This window comes from Callorhinus ursinus, unplaced genomic scaffold (genome assembly GCF_003265705.2).
Source record: "Callorhinus ursinus isolate GAN/ISIS: 27379988/994484 unplaced genomic scaffold, GSC_fseal_2.0 scaffold24, whole genome shotgun sequence".
Classification (NCBI taxonomy): Eukaryota; Metazoa; Chordata; class Mammalia; order Carnivora; family Otariidae; genus Callorhinus; species Callorhinus ursinus.
Genome location: NW_027397086.1, coordinates 29,161,441 through 29,183,268, shown reverse-complemented (window position 1 = coordinate 29,183,268; position 21,828 = coordinate 29,161,441). Strand labels below are relative to the sequence as shown.

General features: G+C 52.0%; 1 protein-coding gene across 1 annotated transcript in view; it reads right to left on the bottom strand.

Annotated features, from left to right (window-relative positions):
• Positions 1–14,071, bottom strand: part of GABBR2 (gamma-aminobutyric acid type B receptor subunit 2) — a 342,515-nt gene extending 328,444 nt beyond the window's left edge. Inside the window, exon 1 of the mRNA XM_025888598.2 lies at positions 13,751–14,071. Coding sequence (XP_025744383.1) covers positions 13,751–14,071 — 321 coding nt within the window. The remainder of the gene's footprint in view (positions 1–13,750) is intronic.
• Positions 14,072–21,828: the final 7,757 nt, after the last annotated feature.

Sequence of the window (21,828 nt, the reverse complement as noted above, 5' to 3'; positions counted from 1 at the left end):
CCTCTCTGGCTGCAAAACCAAGCTCTTTCTATGACACCTTGCCTTCGTGGGTGCATGTGTGAAAGCACCCAGCATGGTGCCTGCATGTGGTGGGGCCTCAGTAAGGATGTGTCACTTGGTTTTCACCACCGTGGAGCCACAAGGCTAGAATGAGGGCCAGCTGAGGCCACAGCTTCCAGAGGACGGTGAGCAGCCAGAGCAAAGCCAATCGATGATCTGAAGACCCAGGTCCACAACAGCCTGTGGGATGTGGTAGCTGGGAGCTTGGGGGCCCCCAAACTTCTCAAATCACACCCATCTCCACACTGCCTGGCCCAGATCTCTTGAGGTATGAACCGAATACCTGTACATTTGCTGGAGAGAGCCACACAGGGCCCCGCTGGAGAAAATAAGTACTATTAGCTCAGCACATTGGGCATCCCAGCCAGCCACTCCTATGGGGCCATTTCAGATTTCAAGCCGGTGTGCCAGGCTTTGCCCCAGCCCCCAAACCTGCAACGCCCTCCCTGACTAGAAGGCTGGGCCCCCACTGCTGGCCTGAACCCCAAATCACTTCTCACAGCGGACAGCCCTCACTCACTCTCACGCCCCCAAATTTCTACCCTGGGGCCCTTGTGAGATAGTTTGGCTGTGGATGGTCTTGGATCTGACATGTGCCGAAGACGGATGGCTGGACTTCTGATGACTGAAGACATCTGACAGTTGAGAGGAAGACACGTTCACTACATCTTGTTCTAGACGCCTCTGTAAGAGTGTCAGCTAGGGTCAGAAAACCTCAGCCCCCTGCCTACCTGCTCTCACACTGTTATAATCTAATACTATGCCTTCCTTCTTTATTAGGAAGTTGAATGAATCACCTGTATGAACAACATCTCAGTGTCTTTTATTAAGATGTTATTGGAAACAGCCAAAGGCCCTGAGAGAACAACCCAGAATTAATTACTCTTTGTGCTTAGTTTCAGGCATATCTTATATCTGTAACTCTCTACAACTTTTGTAAACACTTTCACATTAATCTATTTCTCCTCCCCTCTCTCTGCTCCTTCTCTCCCCCTCCCCGCATCAATGATCTCTACAATAACTCCATGGATAAACAGGGCGGGCATCATTATCATTCTCATTTTATAGATGATAAAACTAAGGTGTAGAAAAGTTGAATGACTAGTTCAAGGTCCTCCACCACCGAATATCAGAGACGGGTCATCCATGTGGAGCGCAGAGCTCTTCCCACCGAACCGCCCTGCCCTCTAAGCTAACAGATTTGTCCTGAGCCTAAAGGGAACTGTGTCTCATCACACAGAAACACCAGGACGTTTCCCTCCAGCCTTCAAATGAAGTCTTCAACTGAAGCCATCTTCAACTGAAGATGCCTGATAACGTCTTCTCCCTCTGCTCCATTTAGAGGCGCAGTTGTGATTTTATCCAAAATTGTTACTTTACATTGTGTTTAGCACCACTCATGCGAGAAACATTTGCTAAGCACTTACAATGTGCCAGGGGCCATGCGAGGTGCTTGGACACAGAGGCCTTCATTCACTCACAGATAGTACCAAGTGCCTGCAGGCTCTGTGCTGGGCACTGGGACATGGCAGTTACCAGAAAAATGACATGCCTGTCCTTGTGGGCTGGCCCAGCATGCAGCCAGGTGAGGTGATGGACAATAGCCAGCAGGGACAACACAGAGCTATGAGGGCATCACCAGGGACAACAGGCCAAGGAAGTTCACCACTGAGCTCCCAGTGTGGGCCAAATCATCCCAGGAATGAATGGGTCCGAAACAGCCATGTAGAAAACCCATCCCGTGAGGCTCCCACCCAATCACACGCTTTTTCGCTGGCCTCAGACACATGCTCCCCCACTGCATGTGACTACATAGCATTTTACACGTTCACCTACATAATAATAAAATGACGGTAAAACTTAGTGGGCACCTACTCGATGTGCCCCATGTGCTCAGTGCTTCACATGAATGTTCTATGCCAACCTTCAAAAGATCCCCATGACAGTGGCATCTCCATTCCACAGAGGATAGCCCAAGGCGCCGGGTGTGCGGGGACACATGTGCACGCATTGTCTGATTCCAAATGTTAACAGTCTTCCCACAGTGCCCAGCTGACTCCCTGACGAGGCACGGAAAACACACAGCAAGACATTATAAACAAGCAGATCGGCCTCAGGAGCCCTTCAGCTCTCCCCCATTCATCCCACAGATAGCTCCCAACCACCAACTGTGGGCCAGGCACTGGGCTGGGCACTACGGGGAGCCAAAACAGAGCTGCTCCTGCACTTATGAAGTTCATGGTCCTCCGCAGGAACACGGAAGACCAAGAGGGATCAAAGAGTCCAACAAACGTAAAACTGCGATTGTGGTAAGCCCTAGAAAGGAAAGGTTCGTGGTTGTGGTTCTCAGAGAAAACGGGGCAAGGGATTCTTCCCAATCAGGTAGGATAGACAAAGCCCACTTGAGCTGGTATCTAAGAGATGAACAGAGGTGGCAAAAGTGTTCCAGACAGGGAACAGCTTGTGCAAAGGACCTATGCAGGGTGGGGGAGGGAGGTGCACTCACTCCAGAAACTGAAAGGACCATGGGTCTAGGCCCAGAGTAGGAAGGGAGAGCATGCAGCACCGAGGCTGGGGAGTGGGCAGGGAAGACTCTCGGGGCCTCCAGGGCCACCAGGAGAAGTTTTGTTCCTACCCCCAGAACAAGGGTGAGTCCCTGCAGGGTGTCAGGCAGGAAGGCCACCTGATCAGAGTGCTGGCTCAGTGGTCCTAACTGTCCTCTGCAGCTGGGGGACAGCCCCTGGCCTGTCTCCTCACCCTTCTCACACTGCTAGGTGACAATGCCAGGGGGCCTTGCACAACCTTTGGGAGCACTGCTGTCGTGGGTGCATCACAGGCCCCATACCCAGCCCCAGGCCTGGCACTGAGCTACAAGTACAAAGGAAGCAGCCCCGCTGCCTTCGAGGTAATCCAGGAGAGACACACAGAGACACAAACACTGACACCCCAAGTAAATACCGCGGGAGGTGACAAGCTCCACGGCTGCAAGGGGAGCAGAGAGAGGAGCTGTGGGATCCAGGTGTGTAGACAGACGTGCTCAAAGTGAGGAGAGAGCACAGCGTGGCTGTGTGTGACTGAGTGGGTGGGCAGGGAAGTGGGAGAGGCCGGGGCTGAGTTAGAGGGAGAGACAAGGGGTTGGGTGAAGTTCACAAAATAAAATAAGAAAAGTGTCAGCCACTACAACACAGGCCACTTGCCTCTCTAGGAGGAAGGTAGGAAACTACACGAGGATGCCGCTCCCTTGGTGCTTACGCACGGGCATCAAAGTCAGACTGTCCACATTGAAATGGCAGCTCACCGCCGGGTTGGCTATCATGTCACGTGATGCCGCCAAGCCTCACCTGCAACCTGAGGGCAATGATGGCCCCTAGCCCACCAGGCTGTGGAGAGGATCACGTCGGCGAACCTGCAAAGTGCCCGACGCAGGGACTAATGCGTGCAGAGCCCAGGATGCAGGCGAGTTCTTGCTGCCGCTGTACTCTCTTCTTCACCTGCATGCTTGCAACTAAATGCTTCCATTCCCCTTTCCTCCTTTTATAACAAGATTAGACGCTCTCCAAGGGTTTTCCAGTGTTTCTAGAACTGGAGTCCAGCAAGGAGCTCAGAGGGGTCAGTCGGGCCCCCAGAAGACACTGTGTGGAGTGACAGGCAAGCCAACTCTCCTGTCAAAGTCAAGGTGGTCTGAGCCAGCCTCGCTGGGAGCCATAGCATGGGCTCTGATCGAATGCCCTGGGCTGGGCTTCCAGGTCCCTGCCTGCCAGTTAAATCCCTGAAACAATTCTGGGCATTCTCAGAAAAGCTTCAGTGAATGGGCAGTTCTGGAAACAAAGTGATTTGGATAATATAGTGATTATTATAAGGAAGGCTGTTGCTTTCAAAATCAGTTCCCTCTGAACAAAGTCAAGTGGATCATAAGCAGAGTGTGAAAATATCATTTTCTTTCTGCCACCTCCTGACCCTGCGCCATGAGAGGGCAATAACGCATCACTCCACAAAGTCTTCCTTTGGCTAGATTTTATCTGAATGGTGACTGATGATGTCCTAGCCAAGTGGCAGGAGAGGGGTCTGCTTTAGCCAGCAGCTGTGGAACGTGGACACTGATGAAGACAAATGAATCCATTTACTCAGCACTTTGGATCTACCACTAATTTTCTAGATGACAATGACACTTCATCCTTTCAGCAACATAGACTGTTCAAAAAGACCAGAAAAGTAGAAAACTGCAAAAGCACTCCCCAATCGGCCCCAAAAGGTCTCACAAGGTTCATGCCCTTTACTTGAGCAAGAATTCTCAGACCCTCAAGCTCAGTGCATAACTGATTTATTCTTATTTTGCACATATTTCTAATAAACTTGGTTATCTGATTTGGGGTCCAGACTAAAACCAGATCAGGGAGATGGCTACCTCTAGGCTGAGTTTACCCAGTTCCTGAGTCAGTCTTGACCACGGAAGGATAAAGAGCAGAAGCTTCCAGCCCAGGAGCAGAGAGCGTGGAATAAGTCTTGCTATTCAGAGGATCCCAGGGGACCTCTTCATTCACTATCCCCAGACCTGTCACCAGACCACCTGGCTCGCCAAGGCTGATGACTTGGCTCCATTCCTGCAATTTCTACTAGGACCAGAGCCCAGTCCAGCCTCCATTGACTCTCACTTTCCCTGGAGGTGGGAATGGGATATCACAACCTGATTCCTATACCCACCAACTGCTGGTTTAGAGGACTGTTCTAATAAACCCATCTAAAACCATAACAGTTGTCAGATGCTGGAAAGTATTTATTTCCTAGGTTTTCATGTACCTTGGACGATGCCGGATATGTTTGTCAGGGGGAGAGGAGAATGACATCAGCTTTGTACATAATCTTCCTTCCTTTTTTTTTTTTAAGATTTTATTTATTTATTTGACAGAGAGAGACACAGCAAGAGAGGGAACACAAGCAGGGGGAGTGGGAGAGGGAGAAGCAGGCTTCCCACTGAGCAGGGAGCCCGATGTGAGGCTCGATCCCAGGACCCTGGGACCATGACCTAAGCCGAAGGCAGACGTTTAACGACTGAGCCACCCAGGCGCCCCTGCACTTAATCTTCTACTGGAACAACCAACAAGTAATCTTTTCCCTTTGTACTCCACAACTAAAGGGACCCCGAAAGTACCAAATAACAACAACCCAAATGAACAAATAAAGAGCAAGCAGGAAGCTCACCCCACATGGCTTGGCATACAGAGTATCTCCTCAATTTGTTCAAACTATGCCCATTAATCCTCTTAGAGCCAGAGAGCTGGGTTCCAAGCTTTTAGATGTATTTGTTTGTTCAATAAACACTTACTGAGCTCCTGCTCTGTGCCTGGCCCTGAGATAGCGCCTAGAGGGGACTACAAGGGAGCCAGAGACACTCAGCACCTGCTCTCACAGTGCTTACAATGGAGCGGAGATCCTCAAGCCATGCTGTAATTCACAGAGAGAAGCAACAACTTCCCCATGGTCTTAACAACTAACCTAGCACCAGAACCCAGATCACCAACCCCATGTGGGGCTCACACCCCCACAGTTCCGGCGTAGTACACCTGCTTGTTCCTAGAAAGATACAGAGAGGAAGGCGTCTCACCAGCTTCACAGCACATCGTTACATAAGCATAGAGAGTAAGAATAAAATAAAGGAGCAGATGAAAACAGATGTTCATTGGGTGAAATACACCATTTAATTTTCTGACCTTCCTACAATCAAAATAACCAAAAAAGTTAGCGACAAGGAGCCACTTACATTCACAGTCGAACATAGGGAATGGCCAAGTGGGTGCCTCCAGAAGGAGGTCGCCTTCCCCAGCATCCTCCTCTGACCCCTACCATGGCTGGCTCGCAACAGGTGCAACAGTTTCTGTCTGTTCTGACCACCTGTTCAGCCGTGAGCTCCTCAAGGGCAGGTTTCATGTCCCATCCACTTCTGTGTCACAGAGCCTAGAACGGGGCCTGGCAGAAAGTTCTATCGGTGAGAGTGTGTCACACTAGGGCACTGAGGCAGAAGCAGTGTCTGCAGCAGCTGTGTAAGAGGGCCGGTCGATCTCCTCTGCAGGCAGAACCTACAGGAGGAGGGCAGTCAGCTGATGGCCTTCACCGCAGCTTCAACTCTGTCGCCATATTTAATTCCGCTAAGGACACAATCTCCCAGGCAGCCTGCGGTCGGGGACTGAGTTGGGCAGGGATTCTAGAGCCTGGCTCTTCCAATCTGATACGGGACCTCTCTATGGGCAGATTTTGCCCCAGAGCAGGCCACTGACTGGCCCAGACTTGCTGAGCCTCTCCCTACCCATCCCTCTTTCCCCTCCATTCACAGCTATCAGCCCAGCGTAATGGGCTGAGCGTCTCCCCACCTCCTCTTGTATCTTTCACGGGCATCCCCGCCAAGAGCTCCTGTACTTCTAAATGCATCCTGGCATCTACTTCCTGAAGGACCCAGAATGACAAGACTGCATGGCACCCACCTGCTCCTCAACATTTCCCACCCTCCTTTGAAGCTGGCGTGACCCGTGACTATTTCCAGTCAATGGTATATGAGTAGAAATAATGCATGTGTCACTTCCAAGGAAAGATGTATACCCCCATTTTCTTGAAGTCACAAACTGGGAGAGTCCCACCCCAAACCTGCCTGGATCCTTGTGTTCCCACTTGGAGGAGAGCCCCTCGGGAGCACTTCTGACACACTCTGGACCTTGGGTCAGCGACAGAGAAATTTTATTATGTAGGCAATAGAGATTTCAGGATTTGTTTGTTCAAGCAGCAGGACCTAGTTCACCCTGACTGACAAAAGACATGTATCCTACACATGGATCTGTTCAGCACCTCTGTTTTCACGGCTCTTACCCCTCCAGCTTGCTCGTGTCCCTGCTGAGACCACAGATCTCCACGTGAAGAAGCCAATGTTACTCTGTGCCCATGGGAGGGTCGGCCAAACACAGGAAGAAGCCCCCACTAAAAATAAAGTTAACAAGTTGAACTTTTAGCCCAATACCAAGTGCTAAACAGGCCCTAGCGTGTTAGTTCCATCCACAGCCCCCCGGGGTGGCTGGCTAGGTCTGGGGAACTGGTCGGGGGCTGGCATGGCCAAGGGCACTGCCCTCACACGGGGGAAGCACTGGGTTGGTGTTGGTGGGAATAGGCAGGAGGCAGCCACAGCCTGACAGTCAACTTAATCCTGATAGATGGGGTCACCTGAGTCCCCCGGTGATGGGGGTGGGGGTGAAGCCCCTAGAGAGGTGATCTGGACAAACTTCATTCAGTGGGATGCTAATTCAGAAAGGAGATTGGAATTTATGCTCTCACAGTGCAGTTGAGCAGACGCTCACTGATGGCCTGCCTTCACGGAGCTCAAGCCCAGTGTATGCTAGGACACACGGCAGAGGGGAAGATGGGCTACTCGCATCCCCCTCCTCCAGCACCCCTCCCAGCAGCACAGCGTTGGCACACAGGATTACAGATAACTCTGCCTTACATTTACATCATGTGAGGTTCCACATGCAAGATATTTATTCCTTCTTACAGCCCTGTGAGGTCCGCATAATTGTCCCCATATGGTACAGGAATAATGACAACAGTGACAATACAGCGGCGAATATTCACTGGGCACTCACAGTGCACCAAGCACTGATTTGATTGCCAGGGTGGTTTGTTAGCCCCATTTTATAGATGACGAAAGGGAGGTAAAGTGCCTTGCCCTGGGTCACCAAGCAGGTAAGTGGTACCCAACAGGGATACAAACCCAGGGTTCCTGACATATTGAGGAGCTCATCCTACAGGTACTGGGAACTCGGGGAGCTGAGGGATCTGGAGAGGGAGTCTGCCATACTGTGCCTAGCCTCACCCCTACTGGGCCGCTCTCTCCTCGTGCCCCTACAATGCAGCGCCTGGACTCAGTGACTCTTGCCTGCCGGATCCATCCCCCACCCCCGGCCCCCTAAGGGTTCCTCTCTGTTGTCCTTCCTGCCCCAGCAGGTCTCAGCGCTGCCCGTTCTCCTCCACATCCTCCCACACCGCCTCTCCACCTCTGTTCAAGCTTCGGCATCTTGCCCTTCCACTGCTGGAGCAGCGTCCTGGCTTCTCAGTCTCCCGGCTCATCTGTCTACCATCTCGGCTCTGCACTCCCACTGGCCCTGATCACAGCACGACCACATTCAAAACCGCCACCTGTACATGGCTCCTCGTAGTTCCAGAATAAAGTCCAACCTTCTCGACACGTGATTCGAGGCCTTCCACACCCACCACCAGGCTCCCTGTCCCTCCATAAGCCCTGCACTCAGGGGAAAATGTAATAATTCAGTGCTCCCCAAACACACCTCACACTTTGTCTCCCTCCATCCTTTGCTCCTGGAGCTCCTGCCTGGGATCCAACCTCCATTTCCCTGAGTTCCTGCTTTTCTGTCAAAATTACATTGGTCCTTTCAGGCCCATCTTGATTTCCTCTCCTCCAGGAAGCCTCTCTTGACCTAGATATGATCTTCCCTTTCTCTCAATGCCCTTGGCATCCCTGGTCTCTTTCTTGAATGTAGCATTTCCCAAGTGCCTGTCTTTGTGGATATCTGTGATCAGACGCCCCTGCTGTCCACACCTTTAACAGCCTCTGATGTCCTTCGAGGAATCACCTCTTCTTCACTCCCTACTCACGTGGTTGGGCAGGGCTGACTTCCCTGCCCTCTCCCTCCATGAAAGGCGGGCTGATGTCCCAGACCATCAGTGCCATGTGATTGGCTCAGGGATGGACACATGACCGGATTCAAGCCAACAAGAGCTGAGTTTGGGACTTTTGCTGAAATATTTGGGAAAGAAACACTCTTCTTACTGGAGTTTCTAAACTGGGAGTGTGTAAATTTGCAGCTGGTAAGGGCCATCTGTGCCGCCACATGGGTAGAGCCTGCCTGAGAGGAAAGCCAAACAGAGGAAATCAGAGCCAAGAGAGAGAGACATTTTTTTAAGATAGCATTTCAGTCCCTGGATTCAGCCATGCCTGAAGACAGCCCACTCCAGGATTTTTCAGTCACATGAACCAGTTAAAGTGGGATTTCTATCACTTGCAAGGAATCCAAAGCAATACACCGCCTAAGGGCCAGGTACCACGCTGGGCAGTGGGGCTAGAACCACAAAGAAGAGGTAGTCTGATCCGGAAAGGGCTCATTTTCTAACTTTTTATTTCTAAGAATAGCTGTATTAAAATATATTCATATATCATAACATTCTTTCTTTTGATTCTACAGTTTTTGAATATTCACAGAGCCGTGCAGTCATCACCACGATCCCTTTCTACCTTACCTTGAAAATGGCCAATATGTGCTGGCCTGTTCTCTCCTATGCACCAGTTCCTCCCTCGAACCCAAGGCTGCATTTTATTCCCTTCTGCAGCACCCGTGACTGCAGCAGGTGCTCAATTAGTGCCTGCTGAGTTGTACTCAGACGTCCTTAAAAAGCTCAGCCTCCATCCACCAGTTGCCTGGGCCCTTTCTAAAGCACAGTGAATGAGAGAACAGATATTTGGCAAAGCTGCTTAAGGAAAGGACATACCTATCACCAGGCTTCCCCTGGATTTTCTAAGCTGGATCCCTGCATCAAGGTAGATTTCCTGAGAGGTGCACACCTAGAATGTGCTCCTTTGGCTCCCTGAACTTTCCCTAAGTTTATCGCATAATAATTTAAACTAGTAACAAGTGGGAAAACATATAAATCCAACAATAGGGGAATGACTTAATATTTATGGTGCACCCATAGGATAGAATAGTATACAGCCACTCAAAATCATCTTTGCAATTGAGGACATGGGGAAGTACCCATAATATAATGTTAAATTAACGAAACAAAATATAAAAGGGCACATAGAGTGAGATCTCAAGTACATAAAATAGTAAAACTTGGCAACTAGAAGGGAATGATGCAAATTATTAGGTATAATTGTCTTTGTATTGGGGGATTATGAGCAATTATTATTTTTCTTCATGCTTCTTTCTAATTTTCATTTTTCTTAAAATGAACATTACTTTAGGGACACCTGGGTGGCTCAGTCAGTTAAGTGTCTGCCTTCAGCTCAGGTCATGATCCCAGGGTCCTAGGATCGAGCCCCGCTTTGGGCTCCTGCTTCTCCCTCTGCCTGCTGTTCCCCCTGCTTGTGCTCTCTCCCTCTCTCTCTGGCAAATAAATAAATAAAATCTTTAAAAAATAAAAAAATTTAAAATGAACACTACTTTAATCAGAGTAGAAAAGCCAACACTACTTCTTACCTCATCCCTTGGTTATTATCTAATTTTATTAATGTGGCTACCAAAGGATGAGAAACAACATGTGAAGAACATTCTGAATCTCCTGTGAAACTTTTTAAAAAAGACGTCGTCCTTCAGAATCTTTTAATCAAACATGTAAGTAATGTAATCCACCATTTTTACCTTTTTACCTTGACTGTCAGGAAGCTCAGAGCTAAAATGTAATACACAAAATTGCAATAACCCAGGTTCTTGGTAGAGTAACTTCCATGCTTCTGTATGTCTTCTGATGCCTCTTTTATTTGTATATTCAGTCGTCTCACTTGTGTTTTTATATATTCAACTCTACTTTGGGATAAGATTTTATCTAGAGCAGAGAAAAGAGGTCCTAACTAGCAGATGCTCTGTTGAGATGTTTCATTTTTAGGAACACAAGGCACTGAGTGGGGCTTTGAATATTCTAGTGTTATTCTAATTACAGTGAGAGGGTCACCTAAAGAAATTCAGGCAGGAGGCTCCTTTATTGAGAGAGGCTCTCCCAGTGGTCAGATTAACCCATTACTTGGTAAATCTCCATCTCTTTGAAGACTGCTTGGACCAAGTTCCCTCCTGGCTGCCCACAGCCTCTGGCCATTGACTGACAGCAAATGTCAGCAAAGCCAGCCAAAATCCATTCACCACATCCGTCTTTTGTTCAAGTCTACAGACAACAAGTGACACAGCCAAGAAGTGATCAGGGCATACACACTATCTGCAAAGACGGCCCATGTGAATAAAACAGGCCCCAGACGCTCTAACACAGGCCCCAACCACCCTTCGGATCACTATGGATCTTGCTGCAATTACCCACACGGAGCATTCCTTTACTGCGGCTCAGCAAGAAAGTACCTCTCCTATGGAGATGGGCCACTTGAAAAAATTAAGTATTATATCACCTGCACGTTCTCCCAAAGATGACACCTCATGGCAGGAGATAACATACATATTTGATTGTAAGCCTGGATTCTTCTTTTCTGTGATAACTTCACTTACCCTTCACAAGATTTCAAAAGCGAGAAAAACAAAATAAGCAGTCTTGATCTTTAGTTGTGACCATTTTATCACACCTAAAGCTGCAACATCTTACTTGTGGACCACGCCAGAGGAAAATGAAGGAAGGGAGGCAGGAAACATTGCGTTGGTGCTTCCAGCATGTCAGACAGAGCCCTGGCTGCCGGGCCCGCCAGCTCATGGCACTCTCCACCTGGGCCTGTTATCCCCCTAGAGCGTCACACCACCACCCTACCTAGTATGTGCAACAGCCCCACTTTTCCAGATGCGAGAATCAAAGCTGAAGATAGATCCAATGACCCCACTCAAGGTCACCCAAGGGGAAGATAACTGGCATCTGACTAGAACCCAGGTCCCACCCACTGCAAAGCCCTTGCTCTGTGCCCCTTCCAGGGCCAGAGACGCTTCTCTGTTTGCGTGAGGCTGAGAGTACCCTGCGCCTTCCTTCCCACACTGCTTCCTGCAGATTCCCACCAACTGAAGAACCTCATCCGCTCGCCTTTGGGCCCTCTCGCTCAGAAAGTCAAGATACACTCGAAAAATAAATGTAAAAGCTTCAACCCACACCCTGAAACCAAGCACCCATCCCTTCGCTGCCACAAACAAGCTAATGTGAAATCTCTTTCAGGGAGGCTTTCTGAAGGGAATCAATTGATGATAAAAACACTCTGCAGCTGACAACATTTGGTGATGATGCAAGCAGGGCTGCCCTAGCCACAAATGTTTCTGTCTCCAAAGAACTGGTTCTCTCCTGTCCCTTCTGAAAGAGTATGTATGGAGGCAACAGGGAAACAGTGCTGAGGGGACATGCTGAGGTCAGAACTGAGGTGCGCTGTGCATTTATGCGTGCCAGACAAGTCCCCCGGAAAACTTGAAATGTTCGGGCAAAGATGAGGGCGACGAGAATGCTATTCAGAAACAATTCCACACCCGGGTTAGCTCTGCCCAGCCTCCCAGCTTGCATCCTCCCGGGGCAGAGGGACGCTCTCCGCTTGCAGCAGGCTGCGCGCACCGCCGCCAACTGCCAACCATTCCTTCACCTTTTATTTACAGCGCAGAGCGGGCTGGTTCATCAGTGAAGGGGGGAGGCGGGGAATAAAGATGCCATCCAGATTTCTGCTCTTTCTCAGGGGACAAAAAAGGGGGGGGAGGTGGACCAGGCAGAGAAGGAAGCGGAGCCCAGACTGCACGGGCAGCGCGGCAGCTCAAAGCTCCTCTCCGAAGAGGAGAAGGAGAGGCACCAGGGCTGGAGCAGAGGCTCCCGGGGAGCTCCGGGAAGCCGGGGTCAAGCCCAGCGCCCGGCCCGGCTTGGCGCGGTGCTGAAGGCGCCAACAGAGCGCACTGCACAGGAAATCACTGCCCCCTTCAGGCCGCGTCTCAGACGCGGCGGCCGGAGCGGAGGGGCTCCCTCAGTCCGGAAAAACTCGCAAACCCGACCTCGCGCGGCCGGCGATCGCTCCTTCAGACCCCCTCCAGCAGCCGTGCAGGCGGTGTGGGTCCGCGCTGGAGCTTCAGCCAGAACCCGCGCTGCGGGCGTGGGGAGGGGGTTTTGGGATGCGAAGCCCTAGGCTCTGCCGCTCTCCTCGGAGAAGGAGGCCGAGAGGGCCAGCCCGCTGCTGCGCTCCAAGTCCGTGCTTCAAGTCTGCGCCGGGAGAAACTGCGCCTGCAGCCGCAGGGCGGACAGCAGCGGCGCTGCCGGACACCCCTGCGCGTCCGCAGCGAGACCTGCTCAGGGCACTCTCTGAGCAACTAAACCGAGCGGGAGTCTCCCCATAAAATCGCTCCGGCTGCAGAGAGCGCCGGGCACATTCAGGCAGCAGCCGTTTGGAGCCGGCGGCCCCACACCTGCCGGCGCGGTGCGGGCTCCGAGCCGCCCGCGCGCACTACGCGCCCAGCCCTCCTGCGCGCTCTGGCCCCTCGGGTCCCGGAGCTCTCCGGACCTCAAAGCGCGGCCGGGCTCTCCTGGGGGCCCGCGAGCAGGCCACGGCCTCTCTAGCCCCGGGTGGCCCAGTTTCCAGTCAATGCGCCTGTTCCTCCCACCCGGCAGTCCACAGCCCCACCAGCGGGACCTGGGCAGGAGCAACCACTGCAGGCCCTTTTAGAGGGTCCAGTCCCCACCTTCTACACTCCTCCGGTCAAAGGAAACCCGTCTTCTGTCCCCCACCCCCAACACACATACACACATACAATCCCAAAGGAGGGAGATGCTCAGCAAATCTTGTTACCAGCCGTGCCAGCCAAGACCGGAGGGACCCCGGGGTGAGCACTGAGCACCAGCCCGCGGAGCCTTCGGCAGGCACAGGCGGCTCAATCAGGGCTCTGCCCAAGGGTCGAGGCTTCCCTCGGTTCGGCACTCCTTCATCCGCCGCCCCCCACAGCCCCGACGGCGCGGGCGGCCGGACACTCACCTCGGTGTCGTAGAGCCGCAGGTCGAGGAAGTAGGGGCGCAGGAGCGACTCGTTGCGGATCTGTTCGATGGCCAGTTCCACGGCGGGGAGCACGCCGCGCCCAATGCTGCCCTTGGCCACCTCCTTGGTGAGCGGCATGAGGCCCATGATGGAGAGCGGCGGGCTGCTGGGCGGCGGCCGGGGGGCACCTCGCGCCCAGCCCCAGGCCCCGGGCGCCAGCGGCAGCAGCAGCGGCAGCAGCAGGAGCAGCAGCAGGCGCGCGGGCGGCGGCGGCGGCGGCGGCGGCGGCCCGGGCTGCCCGGAGCTCCGCGGGGAAGCCATGCCGCGCCGCGGGCTGCGGGCGCCGGCTCACTCGGCCCGCATGGCCTGGCCCGGCCCGCCGCCCCGCGCCAAGCTCTCCCCGCGGCGCCCGCGCAATGGCGCCGGCCCCGGCCCCGGCTCCGGCTCGGGCTCCTGCTCGGCTCTGAACGGCCGCGGCGGCGGCGGCGGCGGCGGCGCCCGTGACGGATCAATCACGCCGGGAAGGGGTGGGAGCGAGCGGAGTGCGGGAGGCGGGGAGCGAGAGAGCAAACGCGGAGAGGGGGGCCGGCGTCTTCGCGCGCGCCTCTCTCCGGCGCTGCCACCCCGAACCAGGCCGCCTCCGCCCGCCCCCGTGCGCGCTCTGAGCCGCTCTCCCGCCGGGAGCTGCTCCGCGGCAGCCCCTGAAGCCCGGCCGGGGGAGGGCGGGCGGCAGGAAACGCGGGAGGCGAAGGCGAGGCTGCTCGGCGGCGGCTCGGGCCGCCTCCGGGGACCCGCACGGGCCCTGCGCGCCGGGGAAGGGGGAGGCGCTGGCGCAGGGGCGGCCGCGGGGAGGGCCGCCTTCCCAGCAGACGCATACACGCGCCCCCCGGCCCTCCGCCGAGCGGGCTGCCGCTGTCCGCGGACCTTCGGGGACCTGAGCGCCCGGGGACAGGGGTTGGGGGACAGAGCACTGCGTGCTGGCACACGCAGTGGCCGCCACCGCTCCGCCAAGCGCTTCCTGCACGGTGGTTTGGGACTGCTGCTCGGAGGTCTGGCTGGGAAGGTCTGCGCTGCGAGCGTGCCACGGAGGCGTCCTAGAGGCACCTGCAGCCTTATGCTCTTCTATTCTGCGCGGGTGTCCAGAGAGGCCCTAACCGAGCCCGAAGGGGCGGCCAAAGATGCTGCCGGCGCTCTAACATCCCTTGGTGCTAGGGTGTCCGGAGCTTAGGGCCTTGACTGAGAGCCCTCCGAATTCCCCACCAGACTGAGAAGCCGTCCTCTGCCAACCTCGGAAGAGACTAGGGTCCTCACCTTGCGCCCCCTCCAGGCATTTGACCTCCCCGTGTCCCCACTCCCAGAGGGCTCCGCCCTAGAATTTTCCCTCTGGGTGGGAGCACTACTCAGAGCAGATCCCCGCTTCGCCTGACTTGGCCCTCTCTTGGCCGGGTCGCACAGGCTGCACTGGCTAACCTTAGGCAAAGCAGTCCTGTGATCTGACCTGGCCCCTCCACATTTGAAGAATAGAAATTGTGGGTCATTAAAATATAAAATCCCAAGGGGTGATTAATGAGGGGAGACAGTAGGACATCAAATGAGAAAACATCCTTGTGCTTGAGCCAACCATTGTGGGCCATATCCACGACCTTGCAACAAGGTTGGAAGTTTAACCCTCACTGAGTATTTACTACCTGCCTTATAATGTAATCCTCACAACAGCCCAGTGAACAAAGTCCTGTATTTATCATCCTCGATTTACAGATGAATACACTGAGGCTCAGAGAGGTTCCACAGCTTGTCCAAGTACACAGAGCTACCAGGGTAGGACAGGAACCCAGAGCCAGCAGGAGCTCTGTACATAGTGCACTGGGAGCCAGGATGGTGGGACAACCTTTGCTATGGGAGGGGCACTGCCCTGACTTTCAACTGTTCTGAACTTCGGTTCCCTCAGGTATGTGGTAAAGGAGTTGGACCAGATGATGTCCACAGACTTGCTCTTCTGGAGTGAAGTAGGGGCAGCTCTGAATCACAGGCTAGTTAATCAGGAAGCATGAGGACAGAGAGGGGAGGTTGTGCTGAATCCTGGAGAGTACCTTGGACAGCTCTGGGGAGCCCAGGCCAAGTACTCCCTGTCCCAACTCCTCTTTCTAGGCTTCTGCACACATCACTCCTGAGCTTCACTTAGCCAAAGGGTTTGCGTGGACAGAGCTCACCTGAGCATCTCCACGAACAAGACCAAAAATGGTCCAGAGGACAAGGTAATCTCTCTTAGCTGGTGTTCACTTGACATCACAGCTGTTCTCTAGCCATCAGCTTCTGGCATCGGCCAACTTCTCAGTTCAGGTTTCTCAATGAGCATTTTCACTTTTTCTCCCTTAGTCATTTGTGCTTTCCTTGTAAGCTGTTCCAATATGGAGTATCCACAGACACCTACATCTGGGAATAAGTTGAAAGCTAGGATAACTTTGATTGACATTTTCTAAGTGGTTGAAGGCCTTGCCTGACCCCCGCCTTTCAGCCCCTCTGTCTCCACTTATGGGGTGACCTGGCCCCAAGATATGTGGCCTGGGACCGGCCCTGACCCAAAGAGCGCCAGCCTCACTCTCGGTCAGCCTGGATCCAGGCCAGGCTCTCATCTCATGCCCACTTCTGATGCCTGGGCATCCCTCTGGTTCCCAGATCCTACCCTGGCTTGTGTTCCAGTTTGGATAACTGGATTCCTGGCATGCTTCCTAGGTCTGAGTTCCTGCCTCGGTCACCAGCCTCGAGTCCATATTCCCCTACAGCTGGAGTTCAGACTCTTGCTTTAAAATAATCATTCATTCCTTCAACAAATGTTTTGCAGCATCTACTGTGTGCTGGGCAGTGTCCTAGGAGCTGAGGAGGCAGGAATAAACAAGCCAAACTAAAATCCCTGCTCTCATAAAATTTACATTCTAGTGGAAAGAAAGAGAAACAATAAACAGAAATAGTAAGAAGAAGATATCTTAGTATGACAGCTTATGAAAAGTGCTATGGAAAACAAACAAAGCAGGAAAGAGGGTTTACTCTGATAGGGTGGGGCTGCAATTTGAAATGGGGGGGGTCACAGAAGGACACATGGAGGTGATTTTCAGCAAAGACCTAAAGGAGGCGAGCAAGCAAGACATGCAGATAGTGTCCCAGGTGGAGGAACAGCAAGGGCAGAGGCTCCGAAACAGGAGTGTGCCTGACATGTTCAAGGAACAGTCAGGAAGCTGGCATGGCTGGAGCAAAGTGAGCAAGGGGGAAAGTGGTAGTACCCAAGGTCAAAGGCAGGCAGGATCAAGTAGGACCAACTGCACCTGACAAAGTGGAGAATGACTGGAGGGTATTGAGTGGAGCAGTGACATGATCTGACGTATTTGAACAGGATCAAAAGGGGGACGCAGAGAAACCAGCTAGGAGACTGTTATGATAAGCTGCGTTTGGTGGCAGGAACCAGGACACAAACAGAGGAGGTGATGAGAAGTAGCTAGATTAATAATTGTTCTTCTCATTATTAATGGGACTAATATGCATCAGCAGATGCCAAGTCCTAGGACCATGGTAAACACTGATTTATAGGCTCATCTACCTTACAAGAGACATAGTAGAGACTTAAGAAAGCATCGTGCTCAGGGTCACGCACCTAGAAAATAATAAAACATGCATGTCAGTCCAGGTCTGTATGGCTTAAATTCTCATCTTCCCCAAATCCTGCCTCCTTAGCAATCCTTTCTCCCACGCCCTTTCCCTGCACACAAGAGCCAGAAGCCAGTCTCCAAACCCTGGCTTAGAGGTTGGGGCTGCTTTGAAAGATGATGCCAAGTCCCTATCTGAGGATTTTGGGGGCTCCATGATCCATCTGGCTTGCCTTTGAGCAGGATCCCAAAACCAGGCACCCCGCCCCCTTGCTATCTATCCTTTTTTCAGGCTGGGCTGGACACCCCGCACTACCCTGGTGCCAGAGGCTGGGATCTGCCCTCCTGCAGCTGCCTCCTCCCAGGAACTGGCTCCAGTTTCCAATACCCTGTTCCCAGTCTGACCTGCCATCCGTGTCTGCCTCTGTTCTTACTCCAGCAACAGGGAGGTCTTCTTTTACTTGTTTCTTTAAAAAAAAAAAAAAGCACAAAACCCCCAAAATTTAAAAAACCCATAAGCCATCTTACAAATATCTCCCATGTAGTTCTTCTCTTTCCCCCATGTATTTCTTATTCCTGTTTACACTGAAATGTTTCTTTCAACCAAGTAGCTCAGCTGTTTTTTTAAGTACATTGTTTTCAATTCTTTTTTTTTTAATGGGTAAATTATGAATGATGGCTCCAAAAAAGATTAGCCGAATGAATCTAAGTTGCTTTTCCCTTTTCACAAGGTATGTTTTTTAAACCGTAAAATTGGGTTTCAGGCATCAGTGTGGTCTGGTGACACAGTTCGAGTAAGAATAATAGCTACCATTTATTAAACACCTACCTACTCTGTGCCAGACACCTTGGTATGCATCATCTTAATCTTCACCACTGCCTGAAAAATAGGTGTTAGGATCCCAGTTTTGCAAATTACGAGACTGAAGGCCAGACGGATTAACTAACATGCCTAATGATACTTGGCAGAGACAGTGATGGGGCCCAAATCCAGTCTGTCTGACCCCAAACTCCTGCATATTTCTCTACTCCACATGTCTCTCCTGGAAGATACCTTTATATGACTGAGGAGTTAATAGTCTTAAAGAATTAAAGAATGCTCCTGAGGATCGACACCAGAAAAATGTAAAATGGGGACGCCTGGGTGGCTCAGTCGGTTAAGCGGCTGCCTTCGGCCCTGGTCATGATCCCAGGGTCCTGGGATGGAGCCCCGCATCGGGCAGGGAGCCTGCTTCTCCCTCTCTCTCCTTCTGCTTGTGCTCTGTCAAATAAATAAAATTTTTTTTTTAAAAAAAAGGAAAATGTAAAATGACTTGGCCAGGGTCCCTCACCAAATGAGAGATGAAGCTGGCCCTCCTCCTTAGTTATTGGAGGAGAGCATCTGGCCTGGAGAGAGTCTATGACTGAACCCTTCAGGAGTCAATGCCGAGCCTGTGGTAGACCAGAAAAGCCTGGAGCATCTCCTTCCACCCGTACTCTTTGTTGGTTTGCGAATAGTGGAAGGATGGGGGAGTCACCTTGCTCGGTGTCGGCTGGACAAGCCCTGGGCAGACACAGGCAGGAAATTTAGCTTAAACCCGAGTGGTCTCCAGAAGGACACAGACTGGCAAGGGTGCCAAAACCCCCTCTCGTTTACAGGTTTCACAAACAAGAAGATGCTTTAGGAAGGGGCACAGTTTAGGAAGAGAACCTTGGACAGATGGCAAAATCTCTGGTCCAACCCCTCACCAAACCTCAGGAAACAGGAGGTCCTGGGCTCAAAGTCTGGCTCACCAGTTACTAGTGACTCAATTCTGGGGGAGTCACTTACTCTCCTGACCTTCAGTTTCCTCACCTGTAAAGTGGGAAAAAACAATTCCTCTTTCATAGCAAGTTTATTGTGAGGATTAAATAATTACAACAGCTAGTGTATTTCAAGTACTCACATGTGCCAGGCGCTGTTCCAAGCAATTTTCACATCATTAACTCCCTTGGTAAGTAAAATAATGCATATATGCATATAAAGCACTTACCGCAGTACTAAGCTCTTATTAGGCATGCGACTAATAATAATAGTCGTAATAATACCACCAGAAATGTTAAGATCAGTGCCTCCTGAAGCTCCCACTACATTATTTGGTCGATGGAGGTTTCGTGCATGATTTCTGAGGTTCCACCAAAGTCAGCCTTCCTGTCGCATCCACTCTGGATCCCAATCTGCCACCGGGGTCCGTGGTGCTCTCCCCCACCCGTGGTACCCTTCACCAAAGACAGCTCACAAACAACGCCACATTCCACCCCCAACTAAGTCACCTCTTCCTCAGGAGAAATGTGCCCAGACTCCTCAACTTTCCCTGGCCAGTAGTCTGCTCCTGGCTTTCTTCAAGGGTGATGTCCAGAACTGACCACAAGCCCTCCATACAGACGAAGAGGCACGTGGAATAGCGGCCCGCCCCGCTGTGCTCAGGCTGCCCGGCTGCTGTGCTGGCAGTCCCGGGTACCTGCATTTGGTGGCAGCTACATCACCCTGTGGCTCCTAGGAAGCTTGTGGCTCTCCAAGAGCCCTAAGTTTGCTTTCTGTGGACTTGTTGCTGTCTGTTTCAAGGGAGCAGCGAGCCAGGTCTGTCTGATCCTATTTACCAGCAGTGTAATTCAGACATCTGGGAACAGGGTTGAAACATTTCACCCGTGATTACGTCCCCATGATCCAGCCTACTGAGGGCATCTTGCATCATGGGTCTCTTTTCTATCATATTCGCCATTTCCTCAGTTGGTGCCTTTGCTATTGGACAATCTCATTTGCCCTCCTACCCTAAAACATCGGTCAAAATGTGAAATAGGAGAGTGTCAAAGAGCTTTGGGACTGCCCACGCTAGCAGCCATCTGCCCCCCTGGTCTTGCGACCAAACCCACTGAAGCTTTCCCCAACCTCTGCTTTCCGCAGCCCATGTTTGTCCAGCTTGCATGCCAAAATGTCAGAATTCTTGCTCCAGCTCTTACTGAAGCCCCCATGCACTCCATCTCCTTAATTTCTCTGACCTGCCAGATTAGTAACCACACATACGTGTGGCTGGCTGGTTCTTGGTGAACCCACATCCACTCCTAGGCACCATCCCTCTCTTCTCTGTGCAATCACACAGCATTTGTAAAATCAGTACTTCTCGAATGCCGCTGAGGGTCAACACCCAAATCCCATATGGCTGACCTTGCCCTTTTAGCCTCTCGGGACACCCAAACACTGCTGTGTCCCCCACCTCCTGGCCCTTCCATTCACTCATCTCCCGAAGATCCTTAGAGGCTCTGGTTGGATATCATCCATCGTTTCCCGCCCTGCCCTCACAGGTACCTCATGGACCTGGAGATGTGCGCGGACTGAATGCATCTTCATCTCTCCTTCCCTCATAATTATGCTCACCCCTCTATTTCTGTTTGCTGGTCATTCTCCACCAAAATGTCCAGTGTGCCTCTGTCACAGGCCTGGAGGTGAAAAAGTTCTGCGTTCTTTATCCACCTATGCTTGCTCCAAGTGCACTGTATGAAGCCTCTGGAGTGGTCTGTGACTCATTCTGGCATTGAGTGCCTGCGTGTTCTAGCAGGCGCCTCCATTTTAGACCCCTGTTCCCAGTGTCTCTCTGTGTCCCTAATTTGGGGGGGCAAGGGAGCTAATTGTATTGAACCATAACATACATACAGAAAAGTGTGCAAATGTTTATGCACAGCTCAACTAATTTTCATAAAGTGAATACACCCACGTAAACAGCACCAAGAGCCATAACATGACCAGCATCCAAAAGCCCCCATGCGGTCCCTGCCAGTCATTACCTTCCCTCAGGGTAACCAGCATCCTGACTGTTAACACTATAGATCAGTTTTTGCCTTTTCTTGGTCCTGATGTAAACAGAATCACCGTCTGTCCTCTTTTGTGTCTGGCTTCTCTCACTCTACGTAGATGGTGAGATTCATCCATATTGTTATATGTGATTGTAGATCTTTTATTTTCATAGTCTTATGCTTGCCTTAGCCTTTTACAGTCCAACTTCATCCCATTGGATCCATGTGCAGCCCCTTGGTTTTCTCTCTACCCGCTCCTAAGCGGGCTGGTTGCGAGTCTCACCTGCATCCCCACCTCTGGTCTCACCCTTTGATCTACCCTTCATTTACCCTGCCAGATGAGCCTCTCCAGAGTTTGGCTCCAATCATGTTCTCCCAGCTCAAAACATTCTATGGCTCCCTGTCGTCTTATGGGGTACTAACTCCCAATACTGGGGTTCCAGGCTCCTGACAATGTGGTTTCAGTGGTTCCAGCTTCACAACCAGCTGGACCTCCCCCACTCCCACCTTCCACAGTTGAACTACTCAGCATGTATTAGTTCGTCCATCACCATGTCTGCCCTTTTCGGCCTCCAGACCTTTGTTCATGCTATTCCTTCAACCTGGAATGTTCTTCCCAATCTTCCTCCC